General features: G+C 40.6%; 1 protein-coding gene across 4 annotated transcripts in view; it reads right to left on the bottom strand.

Moving 5' to 3' along the window:
* ENTPD1 (ectonucleoside triphosphate diphosphohydrolase 1) overlaps window positions 1–23,167 on the bottom strand; it is a 102,094-nt gene that overhangs the window by 5,769 nt on the left and 73,158 nt on the right. For all 4 annotated transcript variants that reach the window (XM_072626329.1, XM_072626338.1, XM_072626349.1 and 1 more), the window contains 7 exons: window positions 21,483–21,600; window positions 15,643–15,793; window positions 13,372–13,531; window positions 12,225–12,464; window positions 9,689–9,949; window positions 4,293–4,400; window positions 2,000–2,137 (listed from right to left, as the gene is read on the bottom strand). In XM_072626329.1, the coding sequence (XP_072482430.1) occupies window positions 2,000–2,137; window positions 4,293–4,400; window positions 9,689–9,949; window positions 12,225–12,464; window positions 13,372–13,531; window positions 15,643–15,793; window positions 21,483–21,600 (1,176 nt within the window). The remainder of the gene's footprint in view (window positions 1–1,999; window positions 2,138–4,292; window positions 4,401–9,688; window positions 9,950–12,224; window positions 12,465–13,371; window positions 13,532–15,642; window positions 15,794–21,482; window positions 21,601–23,167) is intronic.

The following is a 23,167-nucleotide window of genomic DNA, read 5'->3' as shown; positions in this document are numbered from 1 at the left end:
CAGATGTTTGGAGATTTTGGATACATTCAATGTGTATTTGTATTCAAATTTGTATTCAAAATGACAGAGCTGTCAAACCCTCTGTGAGTCAGCCATCAAACCTTCAATATTCCTCTGATGAAGTGACTTCATTTTTAGCTCTTAAGTAACTATTTATGTAAAGAGTTTTTGTTTCTCCTTCCCCTCCCACCAACAGAACAAAACAAAACAAAACAGCAACAGAGTCCAATCTTAAGCAACAACAACCGAGAATCTCAAGGAAAGAATTCCTTTGCAGCATTTGTTATTTGGCTTTAATTTTTATCTTGGATAATGCATTTGCTTCTTAAAAGCTGTACTTTTCCACAAATGGAAGCATTGGCTGATTTGGAAAGCAGTATTGCTAAAAGGCATTGTGATAATTCATTCAACAAAATATTTATTGAGCTCCTCCTACTGTGTGTAGGATCAAAGATACAAAGATGGAAGTGGAATATATTCTGTCTTCAAGGAGTTTACATTCCATTAGGGAGAAACATGGACACAGAAAAATGAAAATAGTGTAGATTAAAAAGGCACTAGCCACTTGGGAGGATCATAGGCGTCCTGTTGGAAGGGACACCTGAGCTAAGTTTTGAAGGAAACTGGAGAAGACTGAAGAGTCCCTTGAACAGCATGGAGATCTAATCAGTTAATACTTAAATTAATTCAGTGGAAGGTCAATCTGATGCCAAAACTTAAGTACTTTGGCCACACAAGAAGATGATGGGACTCATTAGAAAAGACCCTGGTGTAGGGAAAGACTGAGGCAAAAGGAAAAGGGAATGGCAGAGAATTAGATGGATAGTATCATGGAAACAACAAACATGAGCTTGGATAGGCTTTGGGAGATAGCGGAGGATCTAAGGGCTATGTGGTTCATGGGATCACAAAGAGTTGAACATGACTTACTGAATGAACAGCAGAAAGAAATTCTAAAAGGTGGAGGGGATGAGGGAGTACATTTGAGGCATGGGGGATAAAGGCACAGACATGGGAGATGGACTCTCTTGTGCTGGGAACAATAAGGCAGCAAATCTGGCTGGAATGTCCATGAAGGAGAGTTAAGTACAGAAAAACCTGAAAAGTAAGTTGGAGCCAAATTCTGGAGGCTTTAAAAGGATTGGGAATCAGGAGATTCAAGTCTTAATGCTGCCAAGCTATGATTGAGTCACAGCTTTCTAATTTATAAAATGAAAATAATCATATGTGCCTTATCTACTTCATAGGTCTACCATAAACCCCAAATGTAATTCTGAAAGTGCTTTTACAGAAACATAAAGCATTTGACAAAGGGAAAGTTGCAGCTAGGTGGTACACAGAGCACTGGACCTGGAGTTGGAAAGACCTGAGTTCAGATCCAACCTTAGACACTTATTGTTTGACCCTGGGCAAATAAATCACTTAACCTCCTTCTGCCTCAGTGTCCTCAACTGTAAAACGAGGATAATAATATTATTTACCTCTCAAGGTTGTTGTGAGGATCAACTGAAATAATATTTGTAAAGTACTTCTGGATACCTGGCATATGGTACATAGGACCTTAATCAATGTTTATTACTTTCTTTATCCCATTAGATTGTAATTTCCTTGAGGGTTGCTACTGTCTTGTGTCTCTTTTTGTGTCCCCAGTTCTTCACCTCCTTAGCACAGTGTCTAGCCCACAGTAAGGGCTTAATAAATGCTCATTCATTCATTGATTGATCCTGCTCAGGTCACAGTACAGACAGATTGTAGGAGGGAAAACTCAGGAAGAGTTTTACGTGCACACACACACACACACACGCACACACACACACACACACACACACGTTTGCTTAGAATAAAAAAACAAAACTAAATAGACAAAAAAATGTAGTTATGGATCAAACTATCATGAGGATGATGCCCAAGAAAAGACACCCACTTTCATACCCCTGGGACCTTGACTGGAGCATACTTTCCCCCAATATCTGTCTCCCCATATATACACAGTGGTTACCTTGCCCATAAATTGGATATGTTTCCAGTTATTCTCAGTGAATCCATATCCCAGCTGTAAGAGGGCAAGAATGTAAGTCCCAGAGAAGCAATATTCACTGAGGTACTTCTTTTTGATGTCAGGAAATTGTGCTTTCACCTTTGAAAGAAAAAAAGATTTTTAACTTTATTTGACTACAATATACACCTGTCAAGAGAACTAGTTTCCAATTCTAGGGCTGATGAAGGATAAGGTATTTGGGATTGCAGTATCCAAATGAAACAGGTTGAAAGTTATAAGGCCCAGCTTTGAGAAGGGCAGAAGGCTGAACTATAGGAGATGATCTAGACTAGATCAAGGATTCATAACCAGTTTTGTACCATGGACCCCTTTGGCAGTCTGGTGAAGTCTATGGACCTCTTCCTCAGAATAATGTTTTTAATTGTGTAAAATAAATACAAGGACTGCACAGGAAACCACTTATATTGAAATAAAAAAATTTTCCCATCCAAGTTCATAAATGATGCTGAAATTTACCCACGGACCCTTTGAGAACTGTAGCCCCAAGTTTAGAACCCCTGAACAAGATCTAAAGGTTTTTTTCATCTCTAAATCTCTGGCCCTATCTCAGTGAGAAGTGGAAGTGAGACTGCTGTTTTTCCACTGGTACAAGAGTACATACTGTGGACCCTGTCTATTGAGGATATCTGTTTGAGGAGTCTAGAATTATTGCCTCACCCTACCTCATACTAAATTGTGTGGTACAAAGTAGAGTATGGATCAATGGAGTCTACCGAAAATGCAAATTCATTTTTTAACCTCTTCTTTCACCAGACTTTTTTTTTTACTAAAGGTATTAAAAAGTAGAAGAATAAAATTTGTTGCACCCCCTTTGATTTCCTTTACCTACTATTATTAATGAGGAAGGAATTTATTAGGCATGGAAATGGCCAAAAGAAAAGGAGCCATCAGAATTAAGAGAAGCCAAAGGCTGTCTGAGCCTTTATCCCCCATGCCTCAAATGTACTCCCTTATCCCCTCCACCTTTTAGAATTTCTTTTTGCTGTTCATTCAGTATCACATGTATGGAGCTGAGAGTTGGTTGTATTGGGTATTTGTGGGCTCATTACTATTCACCTCTCCAGAAGGACAAGGAGCTGGAATTCCCAGCAATGAGAGAAAACTGATCCAGTTCAATGTGATATCAAAGCAGGTCAAACTCAAAATCAATTTTGCCACACTTTGGAAGCTCTAGTAGAAAGTCTGGTGAGGGAAAAGGTTGAAAAGTGAGATGTTTTAATTTTCAACAGACTTTACTCATCTATGCTTTCCTCCATTTTCCCAGATAATCGAGTGCTGTCTTTACAGTGGGGCTCCCAAACTGAAGTACATGTACTTCATGGGGTACAAGAAGTTTATCAGGTGAGTACAAGTGATAGTTGGTAAATATATCATCCTATTGAAATTAATGATTTTATTTATTAGGTGCACATGCATGGTATACTCTAGAATTTAATTCCGCTGTTATTGCATGGGGGTAATGGGATCATTTACTCAAATCCAAAGAGTATGGGAATAGGTTGGGATATAAAAGATTGGAAACCCCTGTTACAGAGTGCAGAGCTAAGTTCAAATTCCATAGATATCCTTAATGGAAAAGATGAAAGCCACAAACTCTTTCAGTCATGGAAGGACAAAAGCCCTATGCCCAGTTCCCATCAGGTTAACAACTAAAATATAGTCTACTTTTGGTATAGTACAGACTTTCCCTTAATACTTATAACAGCTGCTTTGGCCCTTGTAGATGAGGTCTCTTCTGTAATCTGTCAGGGTTAGGCCCCAGGTCTCTCTTTCTTAACATGAACTATGAGATTAGGCTATGAGTGATACAAGTCTCCAGACCAGCTAGTTCTTTAAGTATAGGGGCAGCAAGGAAGGAGGGAAGGTATGCTGATTTTAGTTCTAGTTTTCTTATATTTTTTAAACTAAGTTTGATTGTATTTAAAAATGTAAAAATCAGTAGCTGCTTGGCTGTAGTTTGCTGATTCCTGGTCTAGAAGATGTCAAAGGTCCTTTCGAGCTCTAATATTCTGTGACTATGAAATGGTCATCTAATTGTCTAAATCATCTATAAAATCATTATTACTAGCTGTGAGGCTCTGAGTAAGTCACTTAACCTTCTTTAGTTTCCTCATCCATAAAATGAGAAAAATGATATCTATACCATCTCATGGAGTTGTTGTGAAGATCAAATGACATAATATGTGTAAAGTGCTTTGCAAATCTTACTGTGATACAGAAATAACTCACTTACCTCATTCCAGGGTTGGGAGCAGAAAGTTTGCATTTTGGTAATCACTTTTTCCAGAGTGGAATCTGTCATGTTCAGGAAATCCATCACAAAGTAAAAAGCAGAAAAAGCCTGAGACAGAGAGAGAGAGAGAGAGAGAGAGAGAGAGAGAGAGAGAGAGAGAGAGAGAGAGAGACAGAGACAGAGACAGAGAGAGAGAGACAGAGAGAGAGAGAGAGACAGAGAGGAAAGAGAGAGAGAGAGAGGATTAACATAGTCTAACATGCCCAGCAAAGAAAAATTCTCATGCCTAGGAGGCTCAGATGCAACGAATACCCAATCTAAAATTTGAGAAGGTCAAAGAGCATCAAGTCGTATTTCCTGTCTTTCTCAAAAGAGCAGTATCCCCCTAGGGCAAAAAAATAAAGGCTTAGTGAACGGGATTCACAAAACCTTGTGTTGGCAAGAAATCCCAAAGACTTTACTTAGTGAACAAAAAGCTACAGGCCTCCAAAGTGATATCAATCCCCAAAATCTAAGAGGCAAAATATGATAAAAATGACCCTTTCTTTGTGAACTATATCTGGTAATTACTATGAGTGTAATATACATATGGCATTTTCAAGTTGTCAAGGAAAAAATAAAAAGTTGTCAGGGGTCTTGAGTGGGATAAGAAGTGAGTCAGCAATCAGGGCCTGGGGAACAATTTGTATTGAATGAATATTTGATTCAATTTATTTCAACAAATATTGATCTACTATGTCCAAGGCACTGTGTTCATGCCTTGGCATGTAAAGTCTAGAAAAGAAAGAGTCCTGTTCTCAAACAGCCTGCATTTGGTTGGAGGGTGTTACACAAGTAAATACAAAGTCATTTTAAGAGAGAGAAAGTGAAAATAATTGGGGGCCAGGTTGGGCAGAATAAGAAAAACTCTCCTACAGAAGATGGTTCCTAAACTGTACTTTGAAGGAAACCAGTGGTGCCTATTGTGTGTAGAGCTCTGTGTTGGGTCCTGGGTCACAGGAATGTAGTTTAGCTAAGAGAGAGTTCTTTGCTAGTAGTGAAATAAGGTAAGAAGGTACTTTCCATCCAGGAGTAGAAGTAAATAGAGCTAGCAAGAGGGGTTGGGACAAGTGTATCATGTGTAATTGCACCCTAATAGCTGCCTGCTCTAGTCATAGTAAATAATGAGTTAAAAAAAAAATTCATAGGCGGGACTGAGTCTTAAGTGCTACAAGTGCATTCCTGCCTATAGTGGAAGTGTACTGCATAGGAAGCTGAAGCTGAAGTCAGGAGGACCTGAGTTCAAATCCAACCTCAGATATTTACTAGCAGGGTGACCCTGGTCAAGCCACTTAACTTCTCTCTACCTCCATTTCCTTTCTGTAAAATAGGGATAACAGTAGCACCTAGGCTTCCATGGTTGTTGTGAAGTTAAAATGAGATAATATTTGTAAAGTGATTTCTAAGCATTAGTTGGTTGTTGTCCTTTCTTCTCTAAGAGGACCACAATGACATCACCATGATAAAGTGAAGTTTCAGTGTGTCCGACTGTGACTGGTCAGACCAATACAAGCTCAGAATGCTCTGCCACAGGTTGGGCACAGATAGCCCATGTGAACATTGGGGGTGGATACTTCAGATTTGGCATCCTACGTTGACTTGGTGCTGTCTCAATCTTCTTTGCTCATAGAGCACAGCACCCTTTCTGATGTGGGCACCCTATGCTGAACGGTCCTGTGCCAGTGTCTCCCTTGTTGCAAACCAAATCCAAAGTTCTAGAGAGTGTCCTTGTATCACTTCTTCTGACCACCATACCTGCTTCTCTATGAGATTGAAGCATTATGTAAACACTAGCTATTTCTGTTAGTCGCTTCTTTACACAAGGTAAGAAGAAGGATAAGACACCCAGCTAAGGGAAGAGTTCCCTTCTTTAATTGAAAACTGTGAATTAAGGTGTCTCTAACTGGACCACTGAAGACTAGAGAGCTTGAAATGCTTTGACAGAAGCTATGCAGGCAACTCTGGGAGCTCTGTGGGTACAGAATTTCCCTGGGATGAAGGAGACTTGGGGAAATTTCGGAATAAAATAATTAAACCAATGTTTATATTGAAAGATTACAGAGGAATATTTTTGATGCATGCATAATCCCATTTAATATTTCAGAGGACAAATGATGGTAACTTCAAAATTCTCATCAAACCCTTACTCAGATTGCTCAAAGTACAATTTAGGAAACAGCGTCCTAGTAGTAAATGAAGATGCCCTCCCCCAAAGGCATCCATAATCCCAACATGATTCTTAATAATTCATTGCAAACTTGGAAGTTGTAATCTGCTGTGAAAATACGTTGAAATGATGTGTAATGACAAGTACAAACAAAAGACTAACAGAAGGCTAGAGGAGAAGAAAAGAGAGAGCTGGAAAATAAGTAATATAATACTATTATCCTCATTCTATAGATTCTATAGATTCTACTCAGTAAGATTAGTTGACTTGCCCTAGGTCACTATGATTAGTATCAGTGTCAGAGACAGATTGGAAATCAAGTCTCTGCTGACTCTATGTCCAACACTTTCCACTAATCCATAACCCCTTTCCATTCAAGCTATTGTATTTATGATTCTTTATTGACCAAGAAACATTCTTGGTTAAACCCACATAGATTTTCCTGCCAGCGAGAGGATAAACTTGATTGCTAACATGATTACCTGTCCACTGGGCATATTTCTTTCTGTGACTTGACAAATTGGTTTTCTGGTACTAACCAGGTTTGTATGAGTTTAGGTAATATAAACTAGTCTTCTTAGAGCCTTATCATTCTTGGATATATCTCAGAGCATAATCATTCTTGGATAAACAGGTTTCCAGGTTTCCATAGTTCAAAGAACAAATACAGAATTTGGGGGCATCCCAACCTGCCTACAAGGAATTGTTTGGTGGTACTAGAAATGTTTTAGTTCAAAACAAACACTGAAATCTGAAATTCTCAAACCACAGATCCAGAATACCTTGAGATATGGTGGATGCATTTGTTCATCTATGTAAATCTCTTCCACTCACCCATTTTGGGGGGGTGGGTGACTTCACACACACACACACACACACACACATACACACATACACACACACACACACTCCCTCTTTGCTTTCTTTTTCTCCTCTTCTTCCACCCTAGTTCTCTAGAAATGGTTTCTAGTTTCTTACTCTGCTATTTTGAAACCATGCCTAAATCCAGAATCCTAGAAACTGGCTGAGATAACTAATTTCTTTTTCCCTAGTCTAGGAGCCTGCATACCTTTGGGTATATTCTTTAGAAATCTGCTTTGTTTGGTTTTACATAGTCTAGGTAAACAATGGTGGTTTCCCCAATTTCCTCAGGGAACATTGTTCATCATCCTAATAAATCTCATTAAGAAGTCTTTGAATTTGATTTTTGATTTATCCCTCCTCATAATGTTCTAGTCAATTCTGTTTTCCTAGTTGTGCTGTTAACATAATATTCACAGATGTCATTAAAAATAATTTTAAAATTATCTCATTATCTCATCCCTGCAGATGCTCAGTCACTTATTCCCTCCCTTCTTGAGATGTTTCTAATTTGCCTACAAAATGGGATTCAGTCCAACAGCCCAAGAGAACAATTTAATCAAAATGACAGGAACAGTGACAGTCTTTGAGACTCTATTTACATCTAGAGAATGAGGTCATAAGTCCCAAACCCAACTGTGGCAAAAGAAAAGGAATCTGGGGCTAAAATCACATGTGGATTGAGAAACTTCGGACTGGTGGGGGGCTGTGATAATTTGATGATAGTTGGACTTTGGAAATGCTAATGATTATGTGAATGCTGGTGCTGAAATGCTAGGAAAGAATAATGAGATGGGAGGAGAGCAAGGTGAGAGAATGGGACCTAGATGGATGACACTGGGATGGTAGGTGGGGAGGGGAGAGTTATGAAGATATTATAGCTATTTTGAGAAACTTTTGGGATGGGGGAGGAGGAAAATGCTTTTAGAGCTAGGGTGGTTTAATGGGCTTTATGCTCAAAGAAGAGAGAGTCTGATTCAGGGAAATAGGCAAAATCATTAGGAACTACTGAGATGGTGTTTGGATGACTAGAGACTGAGAAGTTTCACCCTGGGCCTGAGCATGACCCTGGAGTCTGGCTTTTATGGTGACCCTAGAAGCTGAGACAAATGGCTCTGACACTGGGAAAAATCATGCACAAGAAATGGGAAACGTCTCTGGAATTCTGAGCCATGTACCATGTAAACCTGTGTCAGTCCAAGTAGAGTAATGTGAGACTAACCTTGTACTTTTTTATTTGGTATACAAACTGCACCCCAAAGTTCTATCAGAGTATGTAAAATAGTGCATTCTAACCAGGTGACTGGATGACTTTTTGCTCAAAAAGGCCATTACAGAAACAAGGCCATTCCTTGAAAGGGAAACCCTAAAGGTGATGATAACAAAGTGATGGCAAAACCAGTGAAGGAATCCACTGTTTCTGGGCTACACTTTTTATTGCAATATTCCATTTGAAGGCTGAGAAGCGCTTTCTTTCTCCTCCTCATTTAGGGTCATTTAAAGAGCCAGGACCCCTCTACCAGCAAAAACGATTGCCTACCATCATTTCCTAATCCTAAGAAAAAACAGGTGGCATAAGAGAATGATGCCAATCTTCCCTTCTCAGTCTTTCTTTTATTGATGCTATAAACTTTGATTTCCTCTCCCAAGGTTAGTAATTTCTTCCCTTCCTGTCCCTCTCTTTCACCTCCCTTTTATGTATCATCTTCCTTCCTTAGAAGGCAAGATCCCAGAAGGTGAAGACTTTTTGCCTGTATTTATATCTTTACCAACCATTTAGTACAGTTCCTAACATATAGGAAGCACTTAAAAAAATTCGAGTTTGCTGCCAGGCTCCCTGCAGGGCCCCGCCACCCCCCCCCCCCTCTCATTCTTGGTAATCAGTTCCCTGGGTAAGTAGGAAGGGGTGTGAACTCAAGAGGTGCTGCTTTCTTGCTCCCTTGAGGCTATCCCATCAAAACTAGTGCAGCAGCCAGGTGTGGCTTCCCATCACTTCCACTAGGAATGATCAGCAAACATGAGGTCGCCAAGTGTGAATGCCAGTCAACCGCTTATCCTCAACATGGGAAAGATTTATATCTTTTCATTCTAAAAAGCTATGAATCCATGAAATATAGCATTCCTAATTATGTTCCACACAGGAAAATCAGCCTTAACCCAGACCATAACCAAATTTCTCCTGCTCAACTTTGAATTGAAAGAAAGTCTCCTCGGGACTTTCAAAGTCAGTGATCAAGTATCTCACCTCAGGAAAAGCATTCAGTCATGGCATTTATTTCTGCCTGCTTAAGAACTAAGATCTGAAATGTAAATCATGTCCTCTACTTACCCCAAAATCTCCTTGTAAGAATGGTAGGAAAACTCCATTGAAAGAACACCTTGAGTAAGGACAATAGGTGGTGTTGAAGATCTTCTGTATGCTCTGCAGGCATGCTGAATAGTTTCCAGTACCCTGTATCAGAAGTCTCTGGAATGGAAATGATTTCTTATCCTTTGTGACGCAAGGTGTGTTGAAGAGCTCACTTATATTCATATCCTTTTCATAGCCAGGGTGGAAGCATGGATCCCTTAGGAGTCCATTCTCTGCATCCTACGTGAGAAAATACGGAAATCCATGACCTACAAGGTCATGGGAAGGGAAGGAGCCATCACACGATCTCACAACATACATCTTAGGTTTGTTTTTGTATCATCAGGACTTAGGACTGTTATTAATGCCCTCCTTGCTCCTTACATCCTGATTAAGCTGAATTAGAATAGTATATTAATTCCTTGATATAATACATTCACTGGTATAATACTTCACTTATCCAAGCATATTAAACACTTAGTAGGTGCTTAATAAGCACATAGAAGTGCTTCTGAGATTCAAAGATAAGAAAGACTGAGTTTCTGCCTTTTAGGGCCTTGTAATCAGAATACAAAATGGAACATAAGTATTTAAGAATGCTAAACTGTTATAGCCTTGTTTTTTGTATGTTTTCTGTGGCAACAAGAAAACAGAAGGATGAAAGCACAATCTGGTAGACAGAAAGTTAGTCAAAGTGTCAGGAAGACCTATTTAAGGACCACAAGCTGGTTGTTTGGTCCCAGGCAACATTCAAACTCTTGGAGCCCTAGGCAGGCAGACTATGGAGCCAATTAATCTGCTTTGGTAGAGGGGGTTTCCTCACTGGGAGTTCTCCACACCAGTGAAATCACAAGTCTAGTTCAACACCGTAAGTTGGAAACAAGGTGAGCATCCATCCATTGGGGATGGCTGAACAAATTATAGTGTATGATTGTGCTATAATAGATGATGACTATGAAGAATTCTGAGTGGATAGAGCACTGGGCCTGAAATCAGGAAGACCTGAGTTTAAATCTAGCCTCAGACACTTACTAGCTGTGTGACTCTGGACAAGTCACTTAACCCTGTTTACATCAGTGTCCCTGGTGAAGTGACTTTTCCAGGGACACACAGTTCCTAAGTGTCTAAGGCCAGATTTGAACTTAGGAAAATGAGTCTTCTTGACTCTCGGGTCAGTGCTTGCTCCACTGTACCACCTAGTTGCCTCTTTATCATCTCTGTTACCTTAAAAAGGTCGCCCTGATCTCCATGCCTTCATTCCTTGATCTGTAGGATTTGATAGATTCTAAAGTCCCTTCCAACCCTACAATGACAATGGTATGATGCTAAAACTTGGGGGAGCCTGAGTTAATTTGATGGAAGTACACACAGCTATAAATGTAAAAGTGAAGAACCACTGTCAGGGCCCAGAGAAGGGAGGCTGTAGAGAGCAATGAGGGGGACCAACTTTGTAGTGAAAAGAGACACAATTGGGAGCCAGCCAACCAGGTCTGGCTTGCTATGCCTTTAAAAACAGAAAGTGTTTGGACATGGAATTTAATATTCTGGACATGGTAGACTGAAACTATGGCTTTTACTATTAATAGACATTTAATAACAATCTTCCTTCTGTTATATTTATGAAATGAAGATGAAAAATTCCTAAAAAGGATGAGAAAAACTCATACCAATTCTTTCCTCTTTGTAATGGCCATGTGACCATAGCAGGTAAAGGCCACAGTTACCATCCTCAGAGAATATCACCCCTTGCCAAGCTATTTTCATTGCTAGTCCTATAGCAGTAAGAAGTAGTCCCCCAGGGAGTTTGAAAATTGTGGCTGGAGATATTTTGTGAGAGGTAGGACACTAGATTTGAAGTGGACAGGCCTCAGTTTGATTCTTGGCTTGGCCATTTACTGTCTTTGTGCCCATTAATACAAATTGTTATTGTTCAGTTATGTTCCACTCTGTGATTACCATGGGTCATGTTGTCCATGGGAATGTTTTGGCAAAAATACTGGAGTGGATTTCCATTTCCTTCTCCAGCTCATTTTACAGATGAGGCAACTGAGGCAAACAGGGTCAAATGACATGCCCACAATCTGGACAGAGCTAGTAAGTGTCTTAAGTCAGATTTGAACTCTGACCTTCCTGATTCCAGGCCAAGTGCTCTATCCACTGAGCCATCAAGTTGCCTCCTTTACATTGCTGGGCCTTACTTTCCTCATCTATAAAATGAAGAGAAATAGAATAAATAGTCCCTACGGGTCCTTTTTCTAGCTTCCAGTCTTTGATATACTAAAGAAATGTGTGGGATGTGTAAGAGGAGGAGATGCTGGGAACAAACAACTGTCAGAATTAGGGTACACCAAATTTTGTCAGATAACCTGCCAAATATTGTGTCTTTGGGGAAAGGGGGAGGGGGTTACTGTTGAGCCCAACCTCAGTCATGATAATGTGTGAGACAGAGAAAACAGGATGTGAGGTCATGCTTGCAGATGTGGGGGAGGCAGGATCTGGAATCAGTTAGACTTGCCTGAATGTTGCTGACCAACTTGAGCCGGAGAGCTTGATCCTTCCCATAACACAGGAAACTGTGTGTATACACATTGTAGCTCTTGCCATAGAGACGGAAGTGCAGGGAGTTGTTCTGGGACTCAATCTCCCCGCTGAGGGGCACGAAAGTTATTTGTGTTGAGGCTCCTCCAAGGTCCAAGGCCCCAGAGGTTTCCATGGGACCTTCTCTTCTGGGCAGAAATCTGAGCCAGCTGACAGTCTAAAAGAGACAATGCTTATTATTCTTCTCTAGGCAGAAATGGATATCTCTGCACCTATCATATGCCCTGTAACAAACCCCTTCCTAAACTCAGGTACAGGAAGAAAAGGAGCCGGGGTCCAGGGGCAAGGCTAGGCATGGCCATGGAAGAGGGATGGAGTCCAGGCCAAAATCAACGGCTGGGAAAGAAGGGTTCCCAGTAAACATTTAGGACACAAGTCCAGAGATTTTCCATACCATAAGACTCTCCCATTAGATCAGTGCTTTCAGGGATCTATGGTTTCATCAATGGGAGTTCTCCCTCCACTGAAACAGATTGCAATCCTTCTGTGCCTCAGTAGAGGGTTCTGGAGAGATGTTATGGCCCCAAAACTTCATGCTTCCTTGGCCCGCCTGCTGATAACCCTTCTTGAACTTGGCTAGGCTGGTCCTCAGAGGACAGTCCTTTGCAAGGAAGGCTGATCCTCAGACAAGCATCCTTTGCCAGGCTCTTGCATGAAGCCTTTGTAATTTGCTAGCATCTTCTACCAGCCTGGCCTTTTGAACACCCTGCTACCACAGCTAGACATCAAAAGAGGACTTTGGTAAAGGTTAACGTGTTATTATAATTATTCACTCAAAAAGTCATTTCCTCATTAGGGGCAGATATCTCTAGTTCTTTGAGAAAGATTTCACTCTGAAATCTCAGACCCGTATTTACATATCAATCAATAAGCATTTAATTAGTATTTACTGTGTGTGGGTGGGGGGTGGGGCTTCAAGTTGGAACCGAGGATGCCAGTAGAATCACACATTCTTAGCAGTGGAACTGGAGCTGCTTGTGACACTGGCCAATATACTTCCCTGGACACAAATTGTGCTGGCGTCCAGGCAGCCACTCCCACACATCCTAGAGAATTGATATTACCTGGTTGAATTTGCCTAACAAGTAGTTAATGGTAATCCAGCCATAGGCACCTTCTTCCTGGCCAGTGATGATCCTGGCCCCTTGAAAATCAAAAGGGTAAGAAGTGAGGCTCTCCTTCACAGCCTTCAGCACTCTCTCCGCCAGGAAATCGCTTTCCATTCTGGACCCCCAACACAAAGAATAGTTCTGTTAGCTGCTAATCCTGGGATCCCAACCTCCTCATCCACCCTATACCAGGGCAAATTACCACCAGGAAATGAGATCCCTAGACCTGAAAGGAGATAAAAGTAACTAACTAGGGACTCCTACTCTCAGACAACCTCAGTCTGCCATGGAAAGGGGTGGTGGCAGTTCAAGTGACAGCTCTTTCAAAAGGCCCTTCTTGATTGCCCCACTTGTCAGTTTGGCAGTCAACAAGCATTTATTAAGTGCTTAGTACCAAATAATGTACCTTGACCCCAACATTCACTATGTCATTTTGGTTCTCTTTGCCAACCAATGAATACTAAGTGCTTGCTAGTGCCCATGCCTGTTCACTTTGTATTTGTTTTGTACTGACTTGTCCATTAATACATATTCCTACCCCCCAGTTGTCCTGATCTGTTTCTTGCCACTAGACCCAGATGGCTCTGGAAGAGACAGCAAGACTGGTGACGTTACACAGCCCAGCCTCACTTAAATCCAGTTCACTTACAAGTCAAGGTATCACCTTCCAGATGTCATGGGTGCTCTTCAAGAACAAAGGACAAATAATAACGATCTTGTAGAATATAAGCTCCTTGAGAGCAGGACTTGTCTCACTTTTTAAATTGTATTCCCAGCACCTAGCATAGTGCCTGGTATATAGTAGGTACTTAATAAATGTTTTTAAATTAATTAAGGTGACTACCAGAATGGTGAAAAGCCTTGAGTTCATGCCATATGAGGAATGGTCAAAAGAGTTGGAGGTGCCTAGCTCGGAGAGAAGATTTAGGGAGTATATGATACCTGGTTTCCAGAATCTGAAAGGCTGTCTCATGGAAGAGGGATCAGACTTATACTTTATCCTTGAGGACAGACATAGGAGCAATGGGTGGAATTTTACAAGAATCAGATTTCAGTTTGCTAAGAAGAGAGACTTTTTGCAATGAGAACTGATCAAAAGAAGAAAAAAAGGGATGTGGCTTGGGAGTTTCTCATTAAAGACTGGATAACCACTGAAGCACAAGTAGCAATTTTGTCACTGCGGGCAATCGCTGCCTGGGAAAAGCAGCACCAGCTGGGTCAAGGGACATAAAATGTACCTTCAAAACAACTTTATGATTCGTGATGTGGCAAGACCAGAAGAAGCAATTAAGTCAGATTTCATTGAGAGGGAGGGAAAATGAGTTATCATGCAATCAACAATCACCTGAGCCAGGGGCTGAGGACACAAACATAAAAGTGAGACGGCCCCTGTCCTCAAGGAGTTCCCATTCTACAGGAAGATTTTACAACGTGTTCACAGATATGATCAATAGAGAATATTTGCAAAATAAATACAAAGTGATTTTTTTGAGTGGGAGGGGGGACTTTAAAAAGGCTTCTTGAAGGAGATGGCCCTTGAGCTAAGCCTTGAAAGGAACTGGGGTCCTAGGAGACTGAAATGAGAGAGAGAAGCCTTCCTGGTATGGGGACAGTCTTGTGTGCCAAGGCATACGAGAGAGAGAGAGAGAGAGAGAGAGAGAGAGAGAGAGAGAGAGAGAGAGAGAGAGAGAGAGAGAGAGAGAGAGAGAGAGAGAGGAAATATCATGTGTTGGGAATAGGTACATAGACTGGTTTGGCTGGATTATGGAGTGTGTGAAGGGGAGTAAAGTGTACTCAGCTTGCAAAGAAAGGCTGGAACCAGATTGTGAAAGGATTGAAATGGCAAACGGATGTTTGTATTTTATCCTGGAGGCAAAGGAGAACCAAATGTCCTCTTCCCAACTTTTTAGTTGGCATCTGAGCCCGCACTCCCTTCACCTCTTTCTAAAGAAGTATAAGATTCAAATTTTTGCAGCCTCTAAATTCCTCACCCTGGTGAAAAGTCTCGGTGGCCAGAGGCTAGTTATGTTTCTGCTTATTGGGGATATTATAGAAGAGATTCTCAGTTGAGTACAGGTTGGATGAGATGGTCTCTAAGCTCGCTTTGCACTCTGAGCTCCAGTTATTCTATTTAATAAATCTTGATTGAAATCCACGTTCCCACCCTTGGACTTTTCTTGAAACCCAAAGCCAAACTCTATCATAGGTTGCTAGATGCTGCTATACCTGAGCAATCTCATACCAGCTGTGGCTCCTAGATACACAGGAGTCTGTTGGTGTTGCTCCTTGGGAATCACTTGCCGAGCTCTGTCCATGCATTGGTTTAGGTAAAAGCCCATTTCTTCCACCTTCTGGGCATACTCTGAGATGCCAGGACCTAGAGATAGCAAGTACACCATAAAGGAAGGACTCTAATGCTGCTGAATAAGTTCAAAAGGCTCATAGATTGTACTGTGAGAAACCACGGGATAGAGCTGAGGTTGTATTCCCTGGGTTTGCATGCCATACCTACCCCCAGACCTCCCAGAGGCTTGTTTTTCTTTGCAAACCTCTGGTTTCCTATGTCCACTCTTCAAAGTTAGGACTAGAACCCAGATCTTCAGACTAACTCCATTGATATTTTTACTATACTATAGTACCTCTCCAGAAACATTTGTTCTCCAGCTTTGAATCAAATTGAACTCTTCTTAACCCCTACCCCCACTTCTTTGCAGAGGTGGAACATCCAAGGGTTTGGAATATTTTTCAGATTGTTTTCAATGTTTTGACTGGTTTTGCTAATTGTTTTATCTGTTCTTCCTCTTTTCTTTATTTCTTCTAAAAATATTCTTTGTTATAAAGAGTGGCTCTCTGGAAGGGGCAAAAGGAGAGGTAAAGGGGAAACTTTACACAATAGGTACCAATAACATTTTATTTTTTAAAAAAACCAATGTAGAGGACTAGATTATGGATAGATGGCCTCAGCATGTAGAGTCCCACATGTGCTATAAACTCTTTTGAAGGAAGCGACCCTTGAGCTGAACCTTGAAGGGAACGGAGGGTTCCAAGAGGCATAAACGAGAAGGAGAAACATTTCAGGCATGTGAGACAGCCTGAGCCAAGGCATCCAGGTGGGAGATGGAATGCTCATAAATATGAAAAATGTTATTATAATCCCCGCTCATAAATATAAACCTAGGTTGGCCTGAGACATCTTGCCCTTGCTGTACCAATGGGGCCTTAGGATATTGGCCTAAACACTTTAGGAAGCATAGGAAGAGGAAGAATGAAGAATGGGGCAAATTCAAGGCAATGAGAGTTACAGAAATCAGTCAATCAGTAAACATTTATTGTGTCTACTGTGTGCTGGGTACTATGAAACAAAAGGAATTAGTGGCCCAAACCCCTCATTTTACAGAAGAAGAAACAGATCTTTAAAACCCAAATCTTTAGGCTTTCATTATAGTGCCTTTTTCCTACACCAGGCTATAGAAGCTCAGTACAGCCTTAAATCTCTAGAAATCAGCCTATTAAAAACTTAACAGCCTCTGAGGTGGCAAGATCTCAGCCAAGCAACATACCCCAAGAAAGTGCTCAAGACAGTAGGTTTTCTTTTTATTTAATTTTTTAAAAATTCCTATAAGCAACCATCAGTAAAAACAAATTAATATTCATTATGAAGAAATAAAATCTTATATTAGAGCCCTGAGCATTTAAAAAAACAGAAGCAAGTGAAATAACAGGAAACAACCCCAAATCATACTGGTTCTTTGTCCTTTCCAAGCCTGTATATATTTACCACTTCTGATTTAGTTTTTCTTATACTTATATATAGGTATACATGTATGCCTATATATAACATGTATACATATATATGTATACCTATATAAGTATACCATATCCAGTCTCTAAATGTATACATGCGGATAGTACATGTATATAAATATAGGTATATATGTATTTTTTATTTTGAGACTGAATCTCCTTATTTTGCCCATGGTGGAAGAAAAACAGCTATTCATAGGCTCCATCTCAGTTCTGATTGATACAGAATCTTTAACCTGCTTAAGAGGGATTGGTTAACCCCTCTTTAGGAAGCCTAGTATCCCTCTACTCTGGCGGGATCACCATATTAGTGGTCATAGTGCAGAAACACAATTAGCTTTAACTTTTCTGAAGCTGAGAACTCCTTAACTCAAGAGATCCACCAGTCTCAGCCCTCCCAGCCATGAACGATATATGCTACCATGCCAGTCATGAATGTATTTATTTATAAAGCTTACACAGGGCATGTGTACATATATACATATACAGATAGATGGACTATAGATAGACTGACAAACTGACAGACCGACAGCCAGATAGACAGGTAGACAGATAGATAGATAGACAGACAGACAGACAGAGAGACAGACAGACAGACAGACAGACAGATAGATAGATAGATAGATGATAGATAGATAGACAGATAGACAGACAGATAGGTAGGTAGACAGACAGACAGATAGATAGACAGATAGACAGACAGATAGATAGACAGACAGATAGATAGATAGATGTAGTTAATGCGGAACCAGTTCTGGTATTGATCTCATTTTGTTCTTCATATAGGTCTTTCCGTATTTCCTCATATGTTTCATGTTTATTATTTTTTATCATCACAATAATCCATTACATCCATATAGCATAACTTATTCAGGTGTTTGCCAATCATTGAACATATAGGCTATTTCTCATGTTTTGCTATTACAAGAGGAACAATGGATATTTAGACACAGATGCGTACCACAGAGGTGTGGCAAGAGCAAGGAATCTGGACTCAAATGACTGGGGTTCAAATCCTAGCTCTGCTTCTTGCTGCCACTTTGTACTGGGCAAGTCACTTTATGTTGCTAGGCCTAAAAAATTCTAATGCTGTTTTACGATATTTCTGCAGATTTGCATGTAGTACTTTAGAACAAATTCTGCTGAAATGAACAGTATAAAAATTAACTTTGGCCCACTCTATGTGTAAATTAGTGATTGACTCTGGAAAACTTGTCCAAATCCTTTGGGAAGCATGCATATTGTGTTTCTTAAGGAATGAATCCAACTAAAGGACTTTGGCATGGAAACTGTTGCGTAAATTCCATTCTCCCCCTTGCCTGGGCCTCCAATCCTTCGTGACTCTTTTCCTTTTACTTGTTACCACTTGTTGGGATGAGACAGAGCTCTGTTTCTAAGTTGATACGAGAGAAATGAACTAAGATTCCTGGTTTCCATTCCAGTAGCTTTACTATTTATTATACTCTGATCTTCATAATCAGAGGCATTTGGTTCACCATGCAATTAAACTCTAGATGTTTCCAGTCCTTCACAGATCTGTGTAGATGTCCTTTCTCCTTAACAGGCTCAAGTCAGAAGGGGATGTTTAGTGAGAACTGATTAATTACAGGGGAAACAGACCACATGATTTACAGAGCATATAGAAGTTATGGAAAAGAGAAAGAAAAGAGTATAGGATCTCCTAAAGTGGCTAATGAACTGATTGGAACCAAAATTCCTAAAATAAGTAGCCTCAACCCTTGCTCCCCAGCTTGGATCAGTGGCTCTGGATGCAACCATTTTGTTCCCGGGAGTTACTCTCTCCACTTTCAGTGATTCGTTCTCTTTTCCAAAGCACACAACTTTTTAAGGTTTATCCAATTTTGTCTGTCCCAACTCCTGGTAGGGTCTCTTTCCTTGGCCTGGCCCCTTTGTGCCCCATGGCCCCCATCTAAGCTTTAATCTGCCAAGCCATAACTGGGGGATGATGGGGAGGGATGATATAGCTCTAGATTTTATCTCCCTTGTCTCCTAACATTCTCTAAAACTGTTTTCTTAAGGGTTAACAATAACCTTAGCTACTAAAAACGGTTAACCTTTTCTCTCTCCTCCTCCTCCTTGAACTTTCTATATTTTCTTATACTATGAATCAGCTACACAGTAGCTGTAAATAAAATGTTGGAGTTGGAGCCAGGAAAACTTGAGCTTAAATCCTGCCTCCGATAAGAAGTGTGTGACCACTGGCCAAGTCACTTAACCCCCTTTCAGCTCTGGTTTCCTCACTTATAAAATGGGGGTTATTCCTAGCCCCTACCTCAGAGGTTTGATGTCAGGCTCAAATGAGAAGGCATGTAATGTACTCTATTAAAAAGAACTGTTATTACTGCTATGAGCCACATTTTCCTCCTAGATACTCTCTCTTCCCTTGGCTTCATGACTGCTCATTCTTGTTTCTCTAGTTTCCTGCCCAACTGTTCCTTCTCAGTCTTCTTTGATGAATTACTATCCATCTCCTGTTTCCTTGAGATGAGTTATACAGAGTTCCATCCTGCACCCTCCTTTCTGTCTATACTTTGTCCCTTACTGAGCTCATCCATCCCCAAAGGTTCAATGATCATGTCTATACCTACAACTCCTGAATCTCTATGTCCAACTCTAGCCCCACATTGCCCAATGCTTCACCTCTCCACTCTAATGTCCCACTGGCATCTCATACTCACCACGACCAAAGTCATCTCCCCTCACAAACTCTCCTCTCTCCTAATTTTCTCTGTTTCTATTAAGAGCATAACCATCTTCCTATTCATAATAATTATAATAGCTACATTCATATAGCTGTTAAAACTTTGCAAAGTGCTTTCTTTAAATAGTAAATCACATTTGATTCTCACAACAACCCTGTGAATTAGGTGCCTTTATTATTACCATTTTTATAAGCTGATGAAGGTTTAATACTTTGCCCCTAGTCATACCATTAGTATGTGTCTGAAGTAGGATTTGAACTCAGATCTTTCCTACTCTAAGACCAGCACAGTAACTTGGAGCCCCCATCCCTTGGCTCTTTCTTTTCTGTCATCCTCCATATCCAAAAAGTTTTCAAGTGCTGTTGATTCTCCTTCCCTATCTTTAACGCCCATCTGCTTCTTTCCATTTATCCTTAATACAGGTTCTTAGAACCCTTTGCCTGTATTAATAGACTAGTCTCCTAATTGATCTCCCTGCTTCCAGTTTCTTCCTTCTCCAATCCATCTTCCACACAGCTGTCCAAATAATATTCCTAAAATACAGTTGAACAAGGCCACTCCCCTGCTCCAGTGACTCCTTGCTGACTCAAAGTAGAAACTCCTCCATTTCTAAGGTCCTTCAAAATCTGGATTCAAACCTGGTTTCAACTTTCCCAGTCTTCTTTCCCATTACTCCCTTTGAACCCTGTGTTACAGCCAAAATGAACGGGTAAGTTTTTTTTGAAGTTCAACGTTTCATCATGTCCTACCTCTCTGCATTTATAGAAGTCCCTCCCCTCGAAAGCCCTCCCTCCTCATCTCTACCATTCAGAATTCCTAACTTCCTTCAAAATTGAGCTTGGGGGTCATCTCTTCCATGAGAGCTTCCCTGTTCCCCCTCTCCCCAGTTGTTAGTGATTACATCTTTAAATTGCCATATATTTATTTGCATCTTTACATTTTGTGTATGACTACTTTTTGGGGGGGGTAGTAGGGTGGCATGGGGGGAGAAGGACATGGGGTGGGAAATCTGAACCTGTAGACTTACAGGTGTGAAAACTTCCTCCATCAATGTAGATCAGCAATTTATCTGTCAGTTACAATCTTAGATCACTGCCTGGAGCACTAGGAGGTTATAACTCACCCAAGATCCCTTAGTCAGGATAAATCAACAGTGGAAATTGCATTCCAGTCTTCTTGATTTCATGGTTAACATTCTACTGACTGTGCCCCCCCCCTTCTCATATATGTCATAGCTCTGCAGTAGAACGTAAGTTCCCAGAGGGTAAATTAAACGTTGTTTTTATTTTTATTTTTGTATCTCCAGGACTTACCACGGTGCCATACGTAAAACAAGATACTTCATAAATGTTTGCTAAATTGGATTGCATTCATGTCAATTATAATAGTGCCTACGTGGTAATATCAACAAATTTCCCCAAAGTTCACTGGAAGGGTCACTTCTTAATGTATGTTGCTCTACAGTCATGATTTCTCATGACCCTCTTGGTGTCCCTTCTCCTTTCCACTTCCAGTCTTTCCCACATTTCCACACCTTACCTGGTACCTTGCACTCTTCCACCTGTCGTACCACTCCGGTGTCATTCTCCTTCTCTGCTGACCAGTTGTAGATGTACATGCTAGTGTGAGAAGAGCCTGCATCCAGCACAATCCCATACTGAGGACAAAGCAAGCCAGGAACCAATCAGCCACAAACACCCTCCTAACCAGTTAGCTCACAGCAGGACACGCTGTTCTTGTGTTGTCAAGAGCCTTGGAACAATGTGTATTTTCTTCAAAGGCGGTAGTGGCAGTCCTTTTACATGAGAGCTGAGAGCACCCCAGTATCTCTGGTAACTGAATCTTTTTCAGATCACATGCCAGCAATCATGCTGATGCACATAATATGCTAGGCTGAGGGTGGGGAACCTTCTTTCCTCCAGAGCCTTCTAAAAGTAATAATAATAGTTCCAATTTATTTAGCCCTTTACAGTCTGCAAAGCACTTTACTTGCCTTAGCAACCTTATGAGGTGAGTGCTATTACTACTTCCATTTTACAGAGGGGGAAAATGAGGTTCCTAAGGATAGATGATTTGCCCAGAGTTACGTTGGTTGTTGTTCAGTCATTTCAACTGGGTCCAACTCTTAGTGACCACATTTGGAGTTTTCCTGGAAAAGATTTTGGAGTGGTTTGCCATGAGTTTCTCCAGCTCATTTTACAGATGAGGAAACTAAGGTAAAGTGACTTGCCCAAGGTCATATAGCTAATAAGTATCTGAGGCTAGATTTGAACTTCAGGACTTCCTGACTCCAGTCCTAGCACCCTATCCACTGTGCCACTTAGCTGCCTGCACTTACATAACTAGTAGGTATTTGAATTCCAAACTCGTTTTCACTGATTCCACTGTGTTTTATCCACTGTGCCATGCTGCTTCTTTCAAAGTAAAAAAATTAAAACAATTTAATTTGTTTAAAATGGGTTGTGCTTGTTTTGAGTGAAAGAGACAGAAACAGACAGAGAGATAGAAAGAAACTCACTTAATTTTTAATTTACTAGGAATGTGAAAATCTATTTAATAGACACAACAGATATTTTAAAATGGATTTTAATTCCATTATCATGCTTCAAAAATCCATGATTTCATTAGCAGGAGACTTTGCTCCCTCAGTGCATATCACAGCCCCTCAAGTCCATAGCAGATGAATTTTATGGGTTTCTGTGGTTGAAGTAATTTGTCATTGGTAGCATGTCTCTGGACTGAGCTGGGCTGGCCTTCAAAAAACATGCATACTGTCACCAGGCCTATTTATTCTTTCTAACCTTCTGATGGACCCTGCCAGAACTTGCAGTTCCTTGACAGAACTTTATAGATCCCACAGGCAACTCCACACCATGATGAGACATTGGATCAGGACTTTGGTGGCAATTCCATATTCCATTTTCCATGGACAATTCTCTGAGACTAAACATAAAACATTGCTATCTGCACTAGCAGAGGGAATTTCTTTACTGGAAGTTCCAGACATCAATAAAATCACAAGTCTGATCCAAAACCAAAAAATATCCACATTATGGACACTTAAAAGTAAGGGGAGAGGTAAAAGGATAAAGCGCAGAAGGGAGAGAGATAAGTATGGATGGAGGAAAAGAAAGACAAAAGGGAAAGAAAGGAGAGGCAAAGGAGAGGAGAAGACAGACAGACAGACAGAGAGAGCTATGAAAAAGCAAAAGCAACATAGACAA

This window comes from Notamacropus eugenii, chromosome 1 (assembly GCF_028372415.1).
Source record: "Notamacropus eugenii isolate mMacEug1 chromosome 1, mMacEug1.pri_v2, whole genome shotgun sequence".
In the NCBI taxonomy this organism is placed as follows: Eukaryota; Metazoa; Chordata; class Mammalia; order Diprotodontia; family Macropodidae; genus Notamacropus; species Notamacropus eugenii.
This window is presented reverse-complemented; position numbering and strand designations above follow the sequence as displayed.